At 50.3% G+C, this 21497-nt stretch overlaps 1 protein-coding gene across 3 annotated transcripts in view; it reads right to left on the bottom strand.

Moving 5' to 3' along the window:
* CLIP4 (CAP-Gly domain containing linker protein family member 4) overlaps positions 1-21497 on the bottom strand; it is a 90108-nt gene that overhangs the window by 40743 nt on the left and 27868 nt on the right. For 2 of the 3 annotated variants that reach the window (XM_072139968.1, XM_072139970.1), the window contains exons 1-4: positions 15063-15194; positions 6254-6407; positions 2611-2750; positions 85-178 (exon numbers count right to left, since the gene is read on the bottom strand). In XM_072139968.1, the coding sequence (XP_071996069.1) occupies positions 85-178; positions 2611-2750; positions 6254-6392 (373 nt within the window). In that variant the 5' untranslated portion in view covers positions 6393-6407; positions 15063-15194. Of the gene's footprint in view, positions 1-84; positions 179-2610; positions 2751-6253; positions 6408-15062; positions 15195-21497 lie in introns of those variants that run through there. The other variant, XM_072139969.1, reaches the window with a different exon arrangement.

Raw genomic sequence — 21497 nt, 5'->3', positions numbered from 1 at the left:
AGAATGGTGACATATAGAGGATCTAGCGAATATATGGAATGAAGGAGCTTAGAGATGAAAGAAATACAGAAGAAAGTCATTCACCGATGCCCTGGGCTCCAGATTTACAAGTGTAATGTAGCAGCGTCATATCGGTCAGTCCATCCCGGTCGTTCACGTTACATCCTCGCTTTAAAATCTGAAACAAGTGACATACATATTACATATATACCAAATCATGTTACATAAAACGTGAACTTTACAGTAACCTTCTACTATCTCTCTGTCCAGAGATTGTCACTATTCACATATAATTTCCCCTTCTCAGGCACATCCAAGGACTATGTCACAGGAAGGGATTAAGATTTAGGAGGGTGGGAGGAAACTGGAGAACCTGGAGTTAACACATCAGTCCCAATACTCTGCATAGAGATTATATGTTACATCTATAGGATCTGTCATGCTCATGACTATGGGGGATCTTGTGTAGCTGTTCATGGGTTCTGCAGCAAGTTCTCCGATGCTATATATATATATTCTGGAAAACCTCCCGCAGCTCCTGGTGGTAAGGTGACCCCTGCAGATGAGCTCCTGTGACAGGGTAACACAACCTCTAAGGGAATCCTATGTTATAGAGCCCGGTATAAACTGGAGCTGTAGCAGGAGGCATCCACTAAAAGCAGCCATTGTGTATATGTGAAGGTCTGTACGTCTGAAGATGAGCTGGGAGAGCACAGGAGAAGACGAAGATCACTTACTGGCCTTTAAATGTTCTGCAAGACAGACATAAGTAAATGCTGCAGATAACACGATTGGTGACTTGTAGCATCTGCTATAGTGGCTCAGCACCGATCATATGGAGACGGTCACAAACACAGACTCCACGTTGGCTAAAATTACAGCTGTGTGAATGAGCCCATACAGACATCCACATGTAAAGCACATGGGGAGCAAATTTACTTGAACAGGGCACAGGTAGCCTACTTAAAGGAAACCTACCATTTAGAATGGCAGGGGTAAGCTGTAAGTACCGAGCACCAGCTCAGGGTGAGCTCAGGGTGAGCTGGTGCCGGTACTTACTTTCGTTAGTGTTATTAACCGCTGTATCGCCGTTTTAACACTTTTTAAACTTTATAGCAGAAGGGGCTTCGGCGCTGCGTGTGACCGTGCGGGCGCAACATCTCCGCTATTTCCTATGTAGGCGCGCGCACGATCATGCGCACGCAGCGCCGAAGCAGCTTCTGCTCTAAAGTTTAAAAAGTGTTAAAACCGCGATACAGCGGTTAATAACACTAACGAAAGTAAGTACCAGCTCACCCTGAGCTGCTGCTTGGTACTTACTGCTTACCCCTACCATTTGAAATAGTAGGTTTCCTTTAAAGGACTTCTACCACCAGGAGGAAGGATTGTATGCAAATGAGCCTGAGGGGCTCCAGGCTCCACAGGTGTTAATAGATCCTGGAGCCCCTCAGGCTCATTTGCATACAGTCATTTTATCCTGGCAGTAGATGTCCTTTAAGGAGGAAACGAGCCTCTTACATTTGCCATATGGATTCAAGCTGGGAGACTCTTAGGCTGCTGTCACACGTTCGAGTTTTGATTCAGTTTTGTAATGAAATCCAAACGCACTGGACCGGGACGGGGTGTGTCACATATACGTTTGATCAGCACCCAGTGACTTGTGTTGTCTAAACACGAGTCATCGGGTGTTGATTGCCGGATCACAGGAGTTTGCATATAAACGCATATGCGATCGGCTGTGCCCGGCCAGTTTTGATTCTGTTACAAAACGGGATCAAACTGCAAATGTGTGACAGCTGCCTAAGGCCGCATTTACACGTTGTGCTTGAATTAAGTTTTGATGCTAAATTCAAGCACATCCAGGAGGAGATACTACAGAACGCAGTTGCATTTAGACCCAAACAATTGCATCAAAGGACATCTACCATCAGGTATAGAGATGGAAGACGCCTAGAACTCACTATTCGCCGTCATTCTAGAAGATTTTTTATTACTTGATACAGTATTGTCTATGTTAAAATATAAACTTATATTCTACATGGTATGGAGCAGGAGGCGCTTAAGCTCCGTTACCTAAGCGCCTCCTTGCTCCGATGGCCGATAAAATATACAGGGCATGAATACATTAATTGTAGAGAGGTCCACCCTGATATCATTGAGACTGCCGGTGACGTGAGCCGCCTGTCTGTAAGTCTTGCAGCCGCACTCCGGCTCACATGGAAAGTGTCTGTGTGTGCGCACGAGACTTACAGACTGCCGGGTGACATCGCCTGCAGCCTGAATTATATCAGGGCGGACATTGTCACAATTGAAATATAAACGGCGTGAATAAATACGGGCCATGGAGCTAGGAGGCGATCAGGTGACATAAGCCTGAGCGCCTCCGGCTCATTAGCATATAGAATATAAGTTTATATTTGAACATAGAGTAATAAAAAAATGCTTTAGAAAGTGTAGAAGACGCGACTGGCGAGTTGTAGGCGTCTTCCATCACTATACCGGATGGTGAATGTCCATTACGAGAAGTTTTGTCGTCTTAACCAGCAAAAGCAATTCAAGAACAAGGTGTGAACGTGACCTCAGTGCTTCCCTTCCCTTTGGTAAACTCACCTCATTCCCGATGACGTCGATGTTCTGCTGGACTTGGGGGACCCATTGTCTTAATATAGCAAACAGCTCAGAGACGGAGGTATCCGGATCAAACAAAATATCCTGACACGAGGCATCATTTGGGTCAAAAAAGGAGAATTCTGCAGGTAAATATTTACAAAGATGTTATGGCGCCAATCACTGAAATAGGACTAGTCAGAAGCTGAAGGTCATATTAGCGAGGACCCACCACCCATAGAATAATGTCAAACATATATATTATATATATATTTGGGGGATCTGGTCCTTGGGTCCCACTGACAACAACAGGACAAAATGTGATACATACTAGTAGTCAGACTATTACATCAGGGACTGTCACCTACTACATACTAGTAGTCAGACTATTAGATCAGGGACTGTCACCCTACTACATACTAGTAGTCAGACTATTACATCAGGGACTGTCATCCTACTACATACTAGTATCAGACTATTAGATTAGGGACTGTCATCCTACTACATACTAGTAGTCAGACTATTAGATCAGGGACTGTCACCTACTACATACTAGTAGTCAGACTATTAGATCAGGGACTGTCACCTACTACATACTAGTAGTCAGACTATTAGATCAGGGACTGTCACCCTACTACATACTAGTAGTCAGACTATTAGATCAGGGACTGTCACCCTACTACATACTAGTAGTCAGACTATTAGATCAGGGACTGTCACCCTACTACATACTAGTAGTCACACAGGACTGTCCCCCTACTACATACTAGTAGTCAGACTATTAGATCAGGGACTGTCACCTACTACATACTAGTAGTCAGACTATTAGATCAGGGACTGTCACCCTACTACATACTAGTAGTCAGACTATTAGATCAGGGACTGTCACCCTACTACATACTAGTAGTCAGACTATTAGATCAGGGACTGTCACCCTACTACATACTAGTAGTCAGACTATTAGATCAGGGACTGTCACCCTACTACATACTAGTAGTCAGACTATTAGATCAGGGACTGTCACCCTACTACATACTAGTAGTCAGACTATTAGATCAGGGACTGTCACCCTACTACATACTAGTAGTCAGACTATTAGATCAGGGACTGTCACCCTACTACATACTAGTAGTCAGACTATTAGATCAGGGACTGTCATCCTACTACATACTAGTATCAGACTATTAGATCAGGGACTGTCATCCTACTACATACTAGTAGTCAGACTATTAGATCAGGGACTGTCATCCTACTACATACTAGTAGTCAGACTATTAGATCAGGGACTGTCACCTAGTACATACTAGTAGTCACACAGGACTGTCCCCCTACTACATACTAGTAGTCACAGAGGACTGTCCTCCTACTACATACTAGTAGTCACACAGGACTGTCCCCCTACTACATACTAGTAGTCACACAGGACTGTCCCCCTACTACATACTAGTAGTCACACAGGACTGTCCCCCTACTACATACTAGTAGTCACACAGGACTGTCCCCCTACTACATACTAGTAGTCACACAGGACTGTCCCCCTACTAAATACTAGTAGTCACACAGGACTGTCCCCCTACTACATACTAGTAGTCACACAGGACTGTCCCCCTACTACATACTAGTAGTCCCACAGGACTGTCCCCCTACTACATACTAGTAGTCCCACAGGACTGTCCCCCTACTACATACTAGTAGTCCCACAGGACTGTCCCCCTACTACATACTAGTAGTCCCACAGGACTGTCCCCCTACTACATACTAGTAGTCACACAGGACTGTCCCCCTACTACATACTAGTAGTCACACAGGACTGTCCCCCTACTACATACTAGTAGTCACACAGGACTGTCCTCCTACTACATACTAGTAGTCACACAGGACTGTCCCCCTACTACATACTAGTAGTCACACAGGACTGTCCCCCTACTACATACTAGTAGTCACACAGGACTGTCCTCCTACTACATACTAGTAGTCACACAGGACTGTCCTCCTACTACATACTAGTAGTCACACAGGACTGTCCTCCTACTACATACTAGTAGTCACACAGGACTGTCCTCCTACTACATACTAGTAGTCACACAGGACTGTCCCCCTACTACATACTAGTAGTCACACAGGACTGTCCTCCTACTACATACTAGTAGTCACACAGGACTGCCCCCCTACTACATACTAGTAGTCACACAGGACTGTCCCCCTACTACATACTAGTAGTCACACAGGACTGTCCCCCTACTACATACTAGTAGTCACACAGGACTGTCCCCCTACTACATACTAGTAGTCACACAGGACTGTCCCCCTACTACATACTAGTAGTCACACAGGACTGTCCCCCTACTACATACTAGTAGTCACACAGGACTGTCCCCCTACTACATACTAGTAGTCACACAGGACTGTCCCCCTACTACATACTAGTAGTCACACAGGACTGTCCCCCTACTACATACTAGTAGTCACAGAGGACTGTCCCCCTACTACATACTAGTAGTCACAGAGGACTGTCCCCCTACTACATACTAGTAGTCACACAGGACTGTCCTCCTACTACATACTAGTAGTCACACAGGACTGTCCTCCTACTACATACTAGTATTCACACAGGACTGTCCCCCTACTACATACTAGTAGTCCCACAGGACTGTCCCCCTACTACATACTAGTAGTCACACAGGACTGTCCCCCTACTACATACTAGTAGTCACACAGGACTGTCCTCCTATTACATACTAGTAGTCACACAGGACTGTCCCCCTACTACATACTAGTAGTCACACAGGACTGTCCTCCTACTACATACTAGTAGTCACACAGGACTGTCCTCCTATTACATACTAGTAGTCACACAGGACTGTCCCCCTACTACATACTAGTAGTCACACAGGACTGTCCCCCTACTACATACTAGTAGTCACAGAGGACTGTCCTCCTACTACATACTAGTAGTCACACAGGACTGTCCCCCTACTACATACTAGTAGTCACACAGGACTGTCCCCCTACTACATACTAGTAGTCACAGAGGACTGTCCTCCTACTACATACTAGTAGTCACACAGGACTGTCCCCCTACTACATACTAGTAGTCACACAGGACTGTCCCCCTACTACATACTAGTAGTCACACAGGACTGTCCCCCTACTACATACTAGTAGTCACACAGGACTGTCCCCCTACTACATACTAGTAGTCACACAGGACTGTCCCCCTACTACATACTAGTAGTCACACAGGACTGTCCCCCTACTACATACTAGTAGTCACACAGGACTGTCCCCCTACTACATACTAGTAGTCACACAGGACTGTCCTCCTACTACATACTAGTAGTCACACAGGACTGTCCTCCTACTACATACTAGTAGTCACACAGGACTGTCCCCCTACTACATACTAGTAGTCACACAGGACTGTCCTCCTACTACATACTAGTAGTCACACAGGACTGTCCCCCTACTACATACTAGTAGTCACACAGGACTGTCCCCCTACTACATACTAGTAGTCACACAGGACTGTCCCCCTACTACATACTAGTAGTCACACAGGACTGTCCCCCTACTACATACTAGTAGTCACACAGGACTGTCCCCCTACTACATACTAGTATCATACTACAAGGAGTCTCATACTCACCGCAATCAGACGGCATTGGAGCAGCCGCGATGGAGAAGGTGACGGCTTGGCACGAGTCCGGATAGAAGGGCTGAAAGCGATGTACAACGGGCAGAGCGTGTCCCTCGAGGTACCCGATAGTCAGGTCCTCAATGGTCATTTTCTAGAAAGCCACCTGCATAAGAAGAAGAGGCAGAGCACAAGTGACTGTCTGATAACAAGTAACAGGAATAAACATCTCCCCCCAGCAGAGTGATGCCAGGAGCCCCCGCAGCTGTGCCGCTCACTTGTCACCAGGATCATTGGATTACAGAGACAGCCTGACCCCTGAGATCCCACTCTTCCCTTTCACCTCCATGGGGAAATTCTTCTCCCCGGCTATTCTTCTAAATTGTTCCAGACATGTGTCAAATGTTTCCGCTGCTCTTACCAGCACTTATTATAGAAGACAAACAAGCCCGGGCGTCCCTGCAGTGTTATCAGAGGGACACCACTGTGACAGGTCTGCTGAGCTCTGTGATTGATGGGTGGCCACATTTTGGGATCCGCACCAATACAGCCGGTACTAGGCTGGAAACTCACATAGACAACAACTACCTCCCATACACATACATGCTGGGTGTGGCAGAGCATGCATGTGCTGAACGGGATAGTAGGGTAAGGTGCGACCAGTCACCAACTCAAAACATATAAAACATATCAAAACCCATTATCTGCCCTTCCATGGATAACAAAAGAAAAACACTGATTAACCAATTCCAGGAACAATCAGCAAACACTTCTGCCCCGGGTCTAATACAATAAACAAGTGATCTAACATTATGTGTTGTCTCAGATCAGAATCCACCCAATGTACCTGGCCCCGGCCCAATACCAGGAGCTAGCGGCATCAGGGCAGGACATGTTTGGGGTTTTTTGACATTAAGCCTGGATCCTCCTTCACTGTAGGTTTCCCATCATATACAAATGTACAATGGAAAAGTGTAGCAGCAGTGACACCACAAAACTATCAACCACTTAAAAAGTTACAAAAGTTTTTGTTACAAATATTTATACAATTTGTCAAGTAAGACTGTTACTTCTTATTCCGTATCCATGTGAGTGATCAATAGGCGCCTGACTACTAGGACCCCAGCGCTCACAATAATGGGGTTCTCCCAGGGGCGTAACAGGGATAGCAGCTGCTATGGGGGCCAGTGTCAGTATTCCATGTGTATCTGCTGCATGTCTGTATATGGTATTGTATGTATGTGTGATGTGTATATGCTCTATGTCTGTATCTGAAGCTTTGGTGTGTTTTCTATGTATGTGTGTATAGGCTGTATGTATGTATATATGGTGTGAATATACTGTGTGGTTGTAACCCATGTGGGAGTATACAAATATAATGTATATACTCAAATATAAGCCGACCCGAGTATAAACCAAGGTCCCTGATTTTAATACAAATAACAAATGGGAAAACCTATTGACTCGAGTATAAGCCAAGTAAGGGTTTTCAGCACATTTTTTGTGCTAAAAAATGTTGGCTTATACTCGAGTATATATACAGTATGTATATTTTATTAAGGGGGAAGGAGGGTCCATTCCCTCTGCTATGAGGCCCTCGCTCTTCTAATTACACCCCTGGGTTCTCCAGGCTGGTGCACAGATATACATGCCAGACTACAGCTTCCTTTACTTCTATAGGAACGTGGTCGGACCCCCAGCGATCACTTACTAAGCCTTTGGATAGAGGATAAGTGTATAGAAGGAGCCATATCCGATCTCAATAACGCTTGCCGGGCGTGTGTGCACTTGGCACCCATCTCTATGCTCGCCTGTCATCTCCGTGACCTCTGCGGCTTTTGCACCAATAATGGACAATAAGAATGAAGTAAAGCTGATCCACAATAGACCCCAGAGAAGCCAATCCTAGAAGCCTGGACATAGTGCTGAGGTCCCTCTTACATGCAATGCCAGTGTTTGACCACTAGAGGGAAAAGGAGTCACATCTACAATTATTGTATATAACTGTCCAGACTCCTGGCAAATCTCTCCGCTTTCTGTTAGTACCATATATACTCAAGTATAAACTGTCCCAAGTATAAGCCTAGGTACCTAATTTTACCACAAAAACAAAACTGGGAAAATGTATTGACTCAAGTATAAGCCGAGGGTTGAAAATGCAGCCACCTCTCATCAATAAAATGTTCAGCAGTAGAGCCCCCCTAGATGTTTGACGTCCAGCAGTAGAGCGCCCCCCCCCCCTAGATGTTTGACGTCCAGCAGGGCACCCCCCTAGATGTTTGACGTCCAGCAGTAGGGCGCCCCCGTAGATGTTTGACGTCCAGCAGTAGGGCGCCCCCCCTAGATGTTTGACGTCCAGCAGGGCGCCCCCCTAGATGTTTGACGTCCAGCAGGGCGCCCCCCTAGATGTTTGATGTCCAGCAGTAGAGCGCCCCCCCCTAGATGTTTGACGTCCAACAGTAGAGCGCCCCCCCCCCTAGATGTTTGACGTCCAGCAGTAGGGCGCCCCCCCCTAGATGTTTGACGTCCAGCAGTAGAGCGCCCCCCCCTAGATGTTTGACGTCCAGCAGTAGAGCGCCCCCCCCCCCTAGATGTTTGACGTCCAGCAGTAGGGCGCCCCCCCCTAGATGTTTGACGTCCAGCAGTAGAGCGCCCCCCCTAGATGTTTGACGTCCAGCAGTAGAGCGCCCCCCCCTAGATGTTTGACGTCCAGCAGTAGAGCGCCCCCCCCCTAGATGTTTGACGTCCAGCAGTAGAGCGCCCCCCCCCCTAGATGTTTGACGTCCAGCAGTAGGGCGCCCCCCCCTAGATGTTTGACGTCCAGCAGTAGGGCGCCCCCCCCCCCCTAGATGTTTGACGTCCAGCAGGGCGCCCCCCTAGATGTTTGACGTCAGAGCTTGGAATTTGTTACAGTTGTATCTAATCTATACAACAATTTGGGGGGGGGGTGTCTCTCCATCACTTGGTTTCCATCTTAAAAATGAGACTATCATCAGGTAAAGGGAGAAGCGTAAATTCCAGAACAAATCTCTCTCTAATCCTGTTTGTTACAATGTATCAGAGCAGGGGGCGGGGCACATTCACACCGATTCCTGGGAATCTGAAAGCCTTGGATTTCTGACACTTTTTCTATGCTGTGTGGGGACTGGTTGGGATCACCCGAACAGCCATTGGCCCAAATATCAGGGTCTCAACGGATTTCCATGCAGATTTTGATGTGGAGACCCCATATCCAGCTATGAGAAGTGTTTGATCTATAAACAGTTATAGGACAGAAGGATGGAAATATTGTCCCATTCACTGAAAGCAAGCAGAGATCTAAAGGGAGGTGAGGAATAAAATACCAGAAGTTTATTAGGAGTATTTGCAATGACTATATGAACAGAGCACAGCAGTGTGAGGACACCCTCCTCCCAATAGAATCTGAGAATATAAATCCATATATATATCCACAGTCCTGCTGCTACTAACTTCATATACAAAGGTCTGATTACACATCTCTCCAGGGACAATATATAATGCTATCTGAAGAGCACAGAGCACAGCAGTGTGAGGACATACCCCCAACTGCAATCATAGAATATAAATCCATATATCACAGTCCTGCTGCTACCAACTTCATACACACAGGTCTGATTACACATCTCTCCAGGGACAATACATAGCACTGGCTGCAGAGAGCACAGAGCACAGCAGTGTGAGGTCTGATTACACATCTCTCTAGGGACAATACATAACACTGGCTGCAGAGAGCACAGAGCACAGCAGTGTGAGGTCTGATTACACATCTCTCCAGGGACATTACATAACACTGACTGCAGAGAGCACAGAGAACAGCAGTGCGAGGTATGATTACACATCTCTCCAGGGACAATACATAACACTGGCTGCAGAGAGCACAGAGCACAGCAGTGTGAGGTCTGATTACACATCTCTCCAGGGATAATACATAACAATGGTTGCAGAAAGCACAGAGCACAGCAGTGTGAGGTCTGATTACACATCTCTCCAGGGACAATACATAACACTGGCTGCAGAGAGCACAGAGCACAGCAGTGTGAGGTCTGATTACACATCTCTCCAGGGACAATACATAACACTGGCTGCAGAGAACACAGAGCACAGCAGTGTGATGTGTGATTACACATCTCTCCAGGGACAATACATAACACTGGCTGCAGAGAGCACAGAGCACAGCAGTGTGAGGTCTGATTATACATCTCTCCAGGGACAATACATAACACTGGCTGCAGAGAGCACAGAGCACAGCAGTGTGAGGTCTGATTACACATCTCTCCAGGGACAATACATAACACTGGCTGCAGAGAACACAGAGCACAGCAGTGTGATGTGTGATTACACATCTCTCCAGGGACAATACATAACACTGGCTGCAGAGAGCACAGAGCACAGCAGTGTGAGGTCTGATTATACATCTCTCCAGGGACAATACATAACACTGGCTGCAGAGAACACAGAGCACAGCAGTGTGATGTGTGATTACACATCTCTCCAGGGACAATACATAACACTGGCTGCAGAGAGCACAGAGCACAGCAGTGTGATGTCTGATTACATATCTCTCCAGGGACTATACATAACACTGGCTGCAGAGAGCACAGAGCACAGCAGTGTGAGGTCTGATTACACATCTCTCCAGGGACAATACATAACACTGGCTGCAGTCCATGTGGTCGCAGCTTCTGACAAATTCCCTTTAATTAGAATTCCATAGCAATCTCCAGGCCTGGGGCGCAGGGCTGCAGCGCTGTAAGTGCACAACAGATGGGTGATAATGGGAAGCTGCTGGTAACAGTGACATCATGGTGGTGGAGAGATTAATCACCGTCCTGATATAGCTTATTACAGCATCAGCGGGCAGAGGGCTGTGGGCGCTGTGCCCTGAAGACAGAACAATACCAGAGCACCTGGCACAGAGGACAAGCCCCGGCTGTGGAGACTTCTAGACTCTTATACCAAGGGATTGTGCCAGTCATCTTCAGGACTACAACTCCCAGCATGCTACACTACACTGCTCAGGAATATGGGGAGGGACTGCTGACACACTGTGACAGACCCTCTACTCTCTCCTGACTGACAACACAACAGTGTAACTAGTCCTGCTCACATTACAGAACCTAAAAAAGGGTCATAGGCCCCCGCGCAACCCCTGCATGGCCCGAAAAAGTCTCAGGTCATGTTCACACAATTCAATTTGGATGCATTTTCATTGTGTGAATGTGGCCTTGAGGAATAGGAACTTTTATTAGTTTTGGTTGTTTTGTGGCCCTAATGTTTTAGGATTTTTTTTAACTACCAAAACTATTTTTTGTTGCAATGACACGAATGTTCGAGGTTTTGTTTTTTTTTAATTGGTCACCTATTATCTATAGGATTACACACCATATATACAGCATGAGGCGCATCATCTATGTATATAATAAGCCGCTGTACTCTTCTCTATACTCTATACCAGTGATGGCGAACCTTTTAGAGACCGAGTGCCCAAAACTACAACATAGACCCGCTTATTTATCGCAAAGTGCCAACACAGAAATGTAATTTGTGATTTATACTCCCTTCTCTGTCACAGTTTCCATTGATACCAGCACCCGAGGACCAATAAAGCAGAAAATAGTCCCAGGTAGAGCTGTCACTTTAAAATAGCTCTGTGCACAGCAAGTCCTGGGCTGTCTGGGACTGCAGGAAGATACCTGGAGTCATCTCTGGTGATGGCCTGAGTGCCCACAGAAAGGGCTCTGAGTGCCACCTCCACCACCAGTGCCATAGGTTAGCCATCACTGCTCTATACATAACCCCTATAGACAGCAGGAGGTAACATCACAGTCATCCCTCATCTGTCAGTGTCAGCCTTCTGATCCCCCCCAAAATCACCCTTCGCCTGTCACCCCTGACCTGTCAGTCTCACCCATCTTGTTAGTGTTCACTCTCCTTTATCTGTCAGTGTCCCCCATCTATAAGGGTTACCCTCCACTATCCTTTCCAGTGTCTCCCCCCTCTCCTGCGGGTGTCCCCCCCGCGTCCCCCCCCCTCTCCTGCGGGTGTCCCCCCCGCGGCTCCCCCCCTCTCCTGCGGGTGTCCCCCCCGCGGCTCCCCCCTCTCCTGCGGGTGTCCCCCCGCGTCTCCCCCCTCTCCTGCGGGTGTCCCCCCGCGTCTCCCCCCTCTGCTGCGGGTGTCACCCCGCGTCTCCCCCCTCTGCTGCGGGTGTCACCTTGTGTCCCCTCTCCTGTAGGTTGCACCCTCTCCTGTGTCACCATGTGTCCCCCCTCTCCTGTAGGTAGCACCCTCTCCTGTGTCACCATGTGTCCCCCCTCTCCTGTAGGTAGCCCCCTCTCCTGTGTCACCATGTGTCCCCCACTCTGCTGCAGGTGTCACCCTGTGTCCCCCCTCTCCTGTAGGTAGCACCCTCTCCTGTGTCACCCTGTGTCCCCCCTCTCCTGTAGGTAGCACCATCTCCTGTGTCACCCTGTGTCCCCCCTCTCCTGTAGGTAGCACCATCTCCTGTGTCACCCTGTGTCCCCCCTCTCCTGTAGGTAGCCCCCTCTCCTGTGTCACCATGTCCCCCCCACTCTGCTGCAGGTGTCACCCTGTGTCCCCCCTCTCCTGTAGGTAGCACCCTCTCCTGTGTCACCCTGTGTCCCCCCTCTCCTGTAGGTAGCACCATCTCCTGTGTCACCCTGTGTCCCCCCTCTCCTGTAGGTAGCACCATCTCCTGTGTCACCCTGTGTCCCCCCTCTCCTGTAGGTAGCACCATCTCCTGTGTCACCCTGTGTCCCCCCTCTCCTGTAGGTAGCCCCCTCTCCTGTGTCACCATGTCCCCCCCACTCTGCTGCAGGTGTCACCCTGTGTCCCCCCTCTCCTGTAGGTAGCACCCTCTCCTGTGTCACCCTGTGTCCCCCCTCTCCTGTAGGTAGCACCATCTCCTGTGTCACCCTGTGTCCCCCCTCTCCTGTAGGTAGCACCATCTCCTGTGTCACCATGTGTCCCCCCTCTCCTGTAGGTAGCACCCTCTCCTGTGTCACCCCTCTCCTGTGTCACCATGTGTCCCCCCTCTGCTGCAGGTGTCACCCTGTGTCCCCCCTCTCCTGTAGGTAGCACCCTCTCCTGTGTCAGCCTGTGTCCCCCCTCTCCTGTAGGTAGCACCATCTCCTGTGTCACCATGTGTCCCCCCCTCTGCTGCAGGTGTCACCCTGTGTCCCCCCTCTCCTGTAGGTTGCACCCTCTCCTGTGTCAGCCTGTGTCCCCCCTCTCCTGTAGGTAGCACCCTCTCCTGTAGGTAGCACCCTCTCCTGTAGGTAGCACCCTCTCCTGTGTCACCATGTGTCCCCCCTCTGCTGCAGGTGTCAGCCTGTGTCCCCCCTCTCCTGTAGGTAGCACCATCTCCTGTGTCAGCCTGTGTCCCCCCTCTCCTGTAGGTAGCACCATCTCCTGTGTCACCCCTCTCCTGTAGGTAGCACCATCTCCTGTGTCACCATGTGTCCCCCCTCTCCTGTAGGTAGAACCCTCTCCTGTGTCACCCCTCTCCTGTGTCACCATGTGTCCCCCCTCTGCTGCAGGTGTCACCCTGTGTCCCCCCTCTCCTGTAGGTAGCACCCTCTCCTGTGTCAGCCTGTGTCCCCCCTCTCCTGTAGGTAGCACCCTCTCCTGTGTCACCCTGTGTCCCCCCTCTCCTGTAGGTAGCACCCTCTCCTGTGTCAGCCTGTGTCCCCCCTCTCCTGTAGGTAGCACCCTCTCCTGTAGGTAGCACCATCTCCTGTGTCACCATGTGTCCCCCCTCTCCTGTAGGTAGCACCATCTCCTGTGTCTCCCCTCTCCTGTGTCACCCTGTGTCCCCCTCTCCTGTAGGTTGCACCCTCTCCTGTGTCCCCCTCTCCTGTAGGTTGCACCCTCTCCTGTGTCCCCCTCTCCTGTAGGTTGCACCCTCTCCTGTGTCCCCCCTCTCCTGTAGGTTGCACCCTCTCCTGTGTCCCCCCTCTCCTGTAGGTAGCACCCTCTCCTATGTCACCCTGTGTCCCCCCTCTCCTGTAGGTAGCACCCTCTCCTATGTCACCCTGTGTCCCCCCTCTCCTGTAGGTAGCACCCTCTCCTGTGTCTCTCCTCTCCTGTGTCACCCTGTGTCTCCCCCCTCTCCTGTAGATAGCACCCTCTCCTATGTCTCCAGTGTCACCCTGTGTCCACCCTCTCCTGTAGGTTGCACCCTCTCCTGTCCCCCCTCTCCTGTAGGTAGCACCCTCTCCTGTGTCTCTCCTCTCCTGTGTCACCCTGTGTCTCCCCCCTCTCCTGTAGATAGCACCCTCTCCTATGTCTCCAGTGTCACCCTGTGTCCACCCTCTCCTGTAGGTAGCACCCTCTCCTCCCTGTGTCTCCCCTCTCCTGTAGGTAGCACCCTCTCCTGTGTCACCCAGTGTCTCCTGTGTCACCCAGTGTCTCCTGTAGATAGCACCCTCTCCTATGTCTCCAGTGTCACCCTGTGTCTCCCCTCTCCTGTAGGTAGCACCCTCTCCTGTGTCACCCAGTGTCTCCTGTGTCACCCAGTGTCTCCTGTAGATAGCACCCTCTCCTATGTCTCCAGTGTCACCCTGTGTCTCCCCTCTCCTGTAGGTAGCACCCTCTCCTGTGTCACCCAGTGTCTCCTGTGTCACCCAGTGTCTCCTGTAGATAGCACCCTCTCCTATGTCTCCAGTGTCACCCTGTCTCCCCTCTCCTGTAGGTAGCACCCTCTCCTGTGTCACCCAGTGTCTCCTGTAGATAGCACCCTCTCCTATGTCTCCAGTGTCACCCTGTGTCTCCCCTCAGTTACCGTCACACGATGCCCCTCAGCGTCTCCCATCCATCCAGCGATCTCCGCTCTAAGCATCGGCCCCGCCCCCTCACGCGTCACCGAGGAGGAGCCAACGTCGTGACGTCACCGAGCGGTTTCTCAGTGTGAGGAGAATGGGCGGGAAAGATAAGTGGGGACTGAGGGAAGGAGGATAGTGTGAGGGGAGTATAGTGTGAGGAGAGGATAGTGTGAGGGGAGGATAGTGTGAGGAGAGGATAGTGTGAGGGGAGGATAGTGACAGCGCTGTGAGGGGAGGATAGTGTGAGGAGAGGAGGAGGATAGTGTGAGGAGAGGAGGAGGATAGTGTGAGGGGAGGATAGTGACAGCGCTGTGAGGGGAGTATAGTGTGAGGGGAGTATAGTGTGAGGGGAGGATAGTGTGAGGAGAGGATAGTGTGAGGAGAGGATAGTGACAGCGCTGTGAGGGGAGGATAGTGTGAGGAGAGGAGGAGGATAGTGTGAGGGGAGGATAGTGTGAGGGGAGGATAGTGTGAGGAGAGGATAGTGTGAGGGGAGGATAGTGTGAGGGGAGGATAGTGACAGCGCTGTTAGGGGAGGATAGTGTGAGGAGAGGAGGAGGATAGTGTGAGGAGAGGAGGAGGATAGTGTGAGGGGAGGATAGTGACAGCGCTGTGAGGGGAGTATAGTGTGAGGGGAGTATAGTGTGAGGGGAGGATAGTGTGAGGAGAGGATAGTGTGAGGAGAGGATAGTGACAGCGCTGTGAGGGGAGGATAGTGTGAGGAGAGGAGGAGGATAGTGTGAGGGGAGGATAGTGTGAGGGGAGGATAGTGTGAGGGGAGGATAGTGTGAGGGGAGGATAGTGTGAGGAGAGGATAGTGTGAGGGGAGGATAGTGTGAGGAGAGGATAGTGTGAGGGGAGGATAGTGACAGCGCTGTGAGGGGAGGATAGTGTGAGGAGAGGAGGATAGTGACAGCGCTGTGAGGGGAGGATAGTGTGAGGAGAGGATAGTGACAGCGCTGTGAGGAGAGGATAGTGACAGCGCTGTGAGGGGAGGATAGTGTGAGGGGAGGATAGTGACAGCGCTGTGAGGAGAGGATAGTGACAGCGCTGTGAGGAGAGGATAGTGACAGCGCTGTGAGGGGAGGATAGTGACAGCGCTGTGAGGGGAGGATAGTGACAGCGCTGTGAGGGGAGGATAGTGTGAGGAGAGGAGGATAGTGACAGCGCTGTGAGGGGGGATAGTGTGAGGGGAGGATAGTGACAGCGCTGTGAGGGGAGGATAGTGTGAGGAGAGGAGGATAGTGACAGCGCTGTGAGGGGGGGATAGTGTGAGGGGAGGATAGTGACAGCGCTGTGAGGGGAGGATAGTGACAGCGCTGTGAGGGGAGGATAGTGACAGCGCTGTGAGGGGAGGATAGTGTGAGGAGAGGAGGATAGTGACAGCGCTGTGAGGGGAGGATAGTGTGAGGAGAGGAGGATAGTGACAGCGCTGTGAGGGGAGGATAGTGTGAGGAGAGGATAGTGACAGCGCTGTGAGGAGAGGATAGTGACAGCGCTGTGAGGGGAGGATAGTGACAGCGCTGTGAGGGGAGGATAGTGTGAGGGGAGGATAGTGACAGCGCTGTGAGGGGGGGATAGTGACAGCGCTGTGAGGGGGGGATAGTGTGAGGGGAGGATAGTGACAGCGCTGTGAGGGGAGGATAGTGACAGCGCTGTGAGGAGAGGATAGTGACAGCGCTGTGAGGGGAGGATAGTGTGAGGAGAGGATAGTGACAGCGCTGTGAGGGGAGGACAGTGACAGCGCTGTGAGGGGGGGATAGTGTGAGGGGAGGATAGTGACAGCGCTGTGAGGGGAGGATAGTGTGAGGAGAGGATAGTGACAGCGCTGTGAGGAGAGGATAGTGACAGCGCTGTGAGGGGAGGATAGTGACAGCGCTGTGAGGGGGGATAGTGTGAGGGGAGGATAGTGACAGCGCTGTGAGAGGGGGATAGTGTGAGGGGAGGATAGTGACAGCGCTGTGAGGGGAGGATAGTGACAGCGCTGTGAGGGGAGGATAGTGACAGCGCTGTGAGGGGAGGATAGTGACAGCGCTGTGAGGGGGGATAGTGACAGCGCTGTGAGGGGAGGATAGTGACAGCGCTGTGAGGGGAGGATAGTGACAGCGCTGTGAGGGGAGGATAGCGACAGCGCTGTGAGGGGGGATAGTGTGAGGGGAGGATAGTGACAGCGCTGTGAGGGGAGGATAGTGACAGCGCTGTGGGGAGAGGATAGTGACAGCGCTGTGAGGGGAGGATAGTGACAGCGCGGTGAGGGGAGGATAGTGACAGCGCGGTGAGGGGAGGATAGTGACAGCGCTGTGAGAGGAGGATAGTGACAGCGCTGTGAGGGGAGGATAGTGACAGCGCTGTGAGGAGAGGATAGTGACAGCGCTGTGAGGGGAGGATAGTGACAGCGCTGTGAGGAGAGGATAGTGTGAGGGGGGGATAGTGACAGCGCTGTGAGGGGAGGATAGTGTGAGGAGAGGATAGTGACAGCACTGTGAGGGGAGAATAGTGACAGCGCTGTGAGGAGAGGATAGTGTGAGGAGAGGATAGTGACAGCGCTGTGAGGAGAAGATAGTGACAGCACTGTGAGGGGAGGATAGTGTGAGGAGAGGATAGTGACAGCACTGTGAGGGGAGAATAGTGACAGCGCTGTGAGGAGAGGATAGTGTGAGGAGAGGATAGTGACAGCACTGTGAGGGGAGAATAGTGACAGCGCTGTGAGGGGAGGATAGTGTGAGGAGAGGATAGTGACAGCGCTGTGAGGGGGGGATAGTGTGAGGAGAGGATAGTGACAGCGCTGTGAGGAGAGGATAGTGACAGCGCTGTGAGGGGGGGATAGTGTGAGGAGAGGATAGTGACAGCACTGTGAGGGGAGGATAGTGACAGCGCTGTGAGGGGAGGATAGTGACAGCGCTGTGAGGGGAGGATAGTGACAGCGCTGTGCGGAGAGGATAGTGTGAGGGGTGGATAGTGACAGCGCTGTGAGGGGAGGATAGTGACAGCGCTGTGAAGGGAGGATAGTGACAGCGCTGTGAGGGGGGGATAGTGTGAGGAGAGGATAGTGACAGCGCTGTGAGGAGAGGATATTGACAGCGCTGTGAGGGGAGGATAGTGACAGCGCTGTGAGGGGAGAATAGTGACAGCGCTGTGAGGAGAGGATAGTGACAGTGCTGTGAGGGGGGATAGTGTGAGGAGAGGATAGTGACAGCGCTGTGAGGAGAGGATAGTGACAGCGCTGTGAGGAGAGGATAGTGACAGCGCTGTGAGGGAAGGATAATGACAGCGCTGTGAGGGGAGGATAGTGACAGCGCTGTGAGGGGAGGATAGTGACAGCGCTGTGAGGGGAGGATAGTGACAGCGCTGTGAGGGGAGGATAGTGACAGCGCTGTGAGGGGAGGATAGTGACAGCGCTGTGAGGAGAGGATAGTGACAGCGCTGTGAGGAGAGGATAGTGTGAGGGGAGGATAGTGACAGCGCTGTGAGGGGAGGATAGTGACAGCGCTGTGAGGGGAGGATAGTGACAGCGCTGTGAGGGGGGATAGTGACAGCGCTGTGAGGGGAGGATAGTGACAGCGCTGTGAGGGGAGGATAGTGACAGCGCTGTGAGGAGAGGATAGTGACAGCGCTGTGAGGGGAGGATAGTGACAGCGCTGTGAGGGGAGGATAGTGACAGCGCTGTGAGGGGAGGATAGTGACAGCGCTGTGAGGGGAGGATAGTGACAGCGCTGTGAGGGGAGGATAGTGACAGCGCTGTGAGGAGAGGATAGTGTGAGGAGAGGATAGTGACAGCACTGTGAGGGGAGGATAGTGACAGCACTGTGAGGGGGGGATAGTGACAGCGCTGTGAGGGGAGGATAGTGACAGCACTGTGAGGAGAGGATAGTGACAGCACTGTGAGGGGAGGATAGTGACAGCACTGTGAGGGGGGGATAGTGACAGCGCTGTGAGGGGAGGATAGTGACAGCACTGTGAGGGGGGGATAGTGTGAGGGGAGGATAGTGACAGCACTGTGAGGGGAGGATAGTGACAGCGCTGTGAGGGGAGGATAGTGACAGCGCTGTGAGGGGGGGATAGTGACAGCGCTGTGAGGGGAGGATAGTGACAGCGCTGTGAGGGGAGGATAGTGACAGCGCTGTGAGGGGAGGATAGTGACAGCGCTGTGAGGGGAGGATAGTGACAGCGCTGTGAGGAGAGGATAGTGACAGCGCTGTGAGGGGAGGATAGTGACAGCGCTGTGAGGAGAGGATAGTGTGAGGGGAGGATAGTGACAGCGCTGTGAGGGGGGGATAGTGTGAGGGGAGGATTGTGTGAGGTGATGTGTGTTGTGCTGTGTAGTCTTGTAGTAATAATTAGTGTTTTTCTGACCTGCTTTTCCTATGTTTTAGACCAATTTTAAAAACCAACACCAGAATAATCCGGAAAAACCGGTGCTGGATCCATCCAATGGAGGACGCCATTGACTATAATGGAGTCTGTCACGTTTTGGGTCGTAGTTTCGTCTATGATGGATCCATTAGTGGAGATAGTTTGCCTTTTATTTTGCAAAACTTTTTGTACAGATGAAGATTTCCCGCTTCCTTTGCCACCTCGGCCTGGTGAGGCGGCTGTGACAGATGACTATACGGAGCTATACAGCGGCTCGCTCCTGTCATACATGACGGTGTCTACATAAAGGCTAGATAAACATAGATAGATTGACCCCTTAAAGACCAAAATTTTTTTACGTTTCAGTTTTTCACTCCTGCTCCTTCGAGGGGATGTAACTTTTTGATTTTTTTTTCATTTGCATAGCTTTTTAGGTATTTTCTAGTTGCACCTTTTAAAGAGGATCTGTCAAGTCAATTTGGGACACTAAAGCAACTACAGGTCCTTATGCTCCTGTGGTTTAAGGTCCCAAATTGACCTTTTTGACATCTTTGTTTAAAAAAAACACATTTATACTCGCCCAGATGGGAGTCTGATGAGGCACATCGGACTCACTTCTTCAGGTCCCACCCCGGGGCCGCCTCTCGTGGGGGGGTGTAATATGCCGGCTTCACTTGTCAGAACGCTCAGGAGACGAGCTGAGTATGAATATTATATTTCTTCCGAATGCTTTCAAAAACCAAACACGATGATTTGGGGCACTAAACCACTAGCCCATACACTAAATATGTCTAGAATTATTCTCCATCTGAAACGCACCCATAAATATGTCAATACGCAGAGCAGGGAGTTCTTATTGTTCCAGGAAATGAGTTTCCATCTATAGTTTGTAAGGTTTTCCACTGAGGACTGAAATTTTGAAACATGAACAATATACTTTTAACAAATGTGAACACTAACAATGGAAAAAATGGCAGCACTCCAAGGATTTAAACACAAAAAAAATCAAGCAACGTATCAGCTCCTTCCAAACTGGAGCTAGTGGATGGGAATTACGGCTCTTGTTAGTGATCTGGCTCATTAGGCTCTTTTGGCTCCTGAACGGCTCCTTATTACATGTACAATAAGGAGCCGCAGGCCAGATTTTATTGGGCTAAAATGGGCGTGGGGAGCCATTTAGGGGTGGGGTTTTGGTGAGCCATTGGCTCACAGAGGTGAGCCGGTTCACACGAAAGTGCCGGCTCGTTCGCGAACGACCCATCACTAACTGGTGCCTTTTTCAAGCCTAATTTAACTAATTTGATACATACAAAATGAGTAAAGTGCAACAAGGACTATTTTGGTCGGTATAACGATCATGGGTAATGTATGTGCCAGGAGCTTTTGTTGCACATGTGGAAATGCAATGTGAAATGGCAGCTTTTAATCGGTTCATGTATGTGTTTTTAACCATCCTAAAATAAGATTTACCTAAAAGATAGGGATAATTGAATATTTTTGGATCCACCAACTCGTCAGCATGCTGATTTTGGAAATAATTTCCTTTCCAGCAATCATACTCTTCCATTAACAAGTCAGCAATCTCATTTCTTATCAGGGAAATAAGACCTGGACAGGTTGGATCTGACTGAAATAAGCAGCGCAATTAAATAAAATTTTAGTGTAGTCCGTAAGCTTTCTGGGATTATCTGGTGACCTACAATCTCCCAAATTGAGATCTGAGTCCAAAAAGGGGCAAAGGGTTTTCACTCTATTCTCTTTTGTTGCCAATTGGCGCACAAAACCAAACAATTACCAAACCAAATGTCTATCACATGTCTGGTGACTGCTTTACCTCACCCACAGATCTGTAGTTTGAGTGCACAGCAGTCCCAGAACAGAGAGTATCTTTTAAGTATTTTCTAAGATACTTCTAAGTCCAGCAGGCCTTAAACCTTTAAAAGACATGTACTGCCAGGATGAAGGATTGTAAACCAAGCACGCTGATATGCTAGTGTGCGCCACCTCTGGCCGGATCCGCTCTTATTTTAGCTTCTTATGCT

The sequence above is a fragment of the Engystomops pustulosus genome, chromosome 3, assembly GCF_040894005.1.
Source record: "Engystomops pustulosus chromosome 3, aEngPut4.maternal, whole genome shotgun sequence".
NCBI classification, from domain to species: domain Eukaryota; kingdom Metazoa; phylum Chordata; class Amphibia; order Anura; family Leptodactylidae; genus Engystomops; species Engystomops pustulosus.
This window is presented reverse-complemented; position numbering and strand designations above follow the sequence as displayed.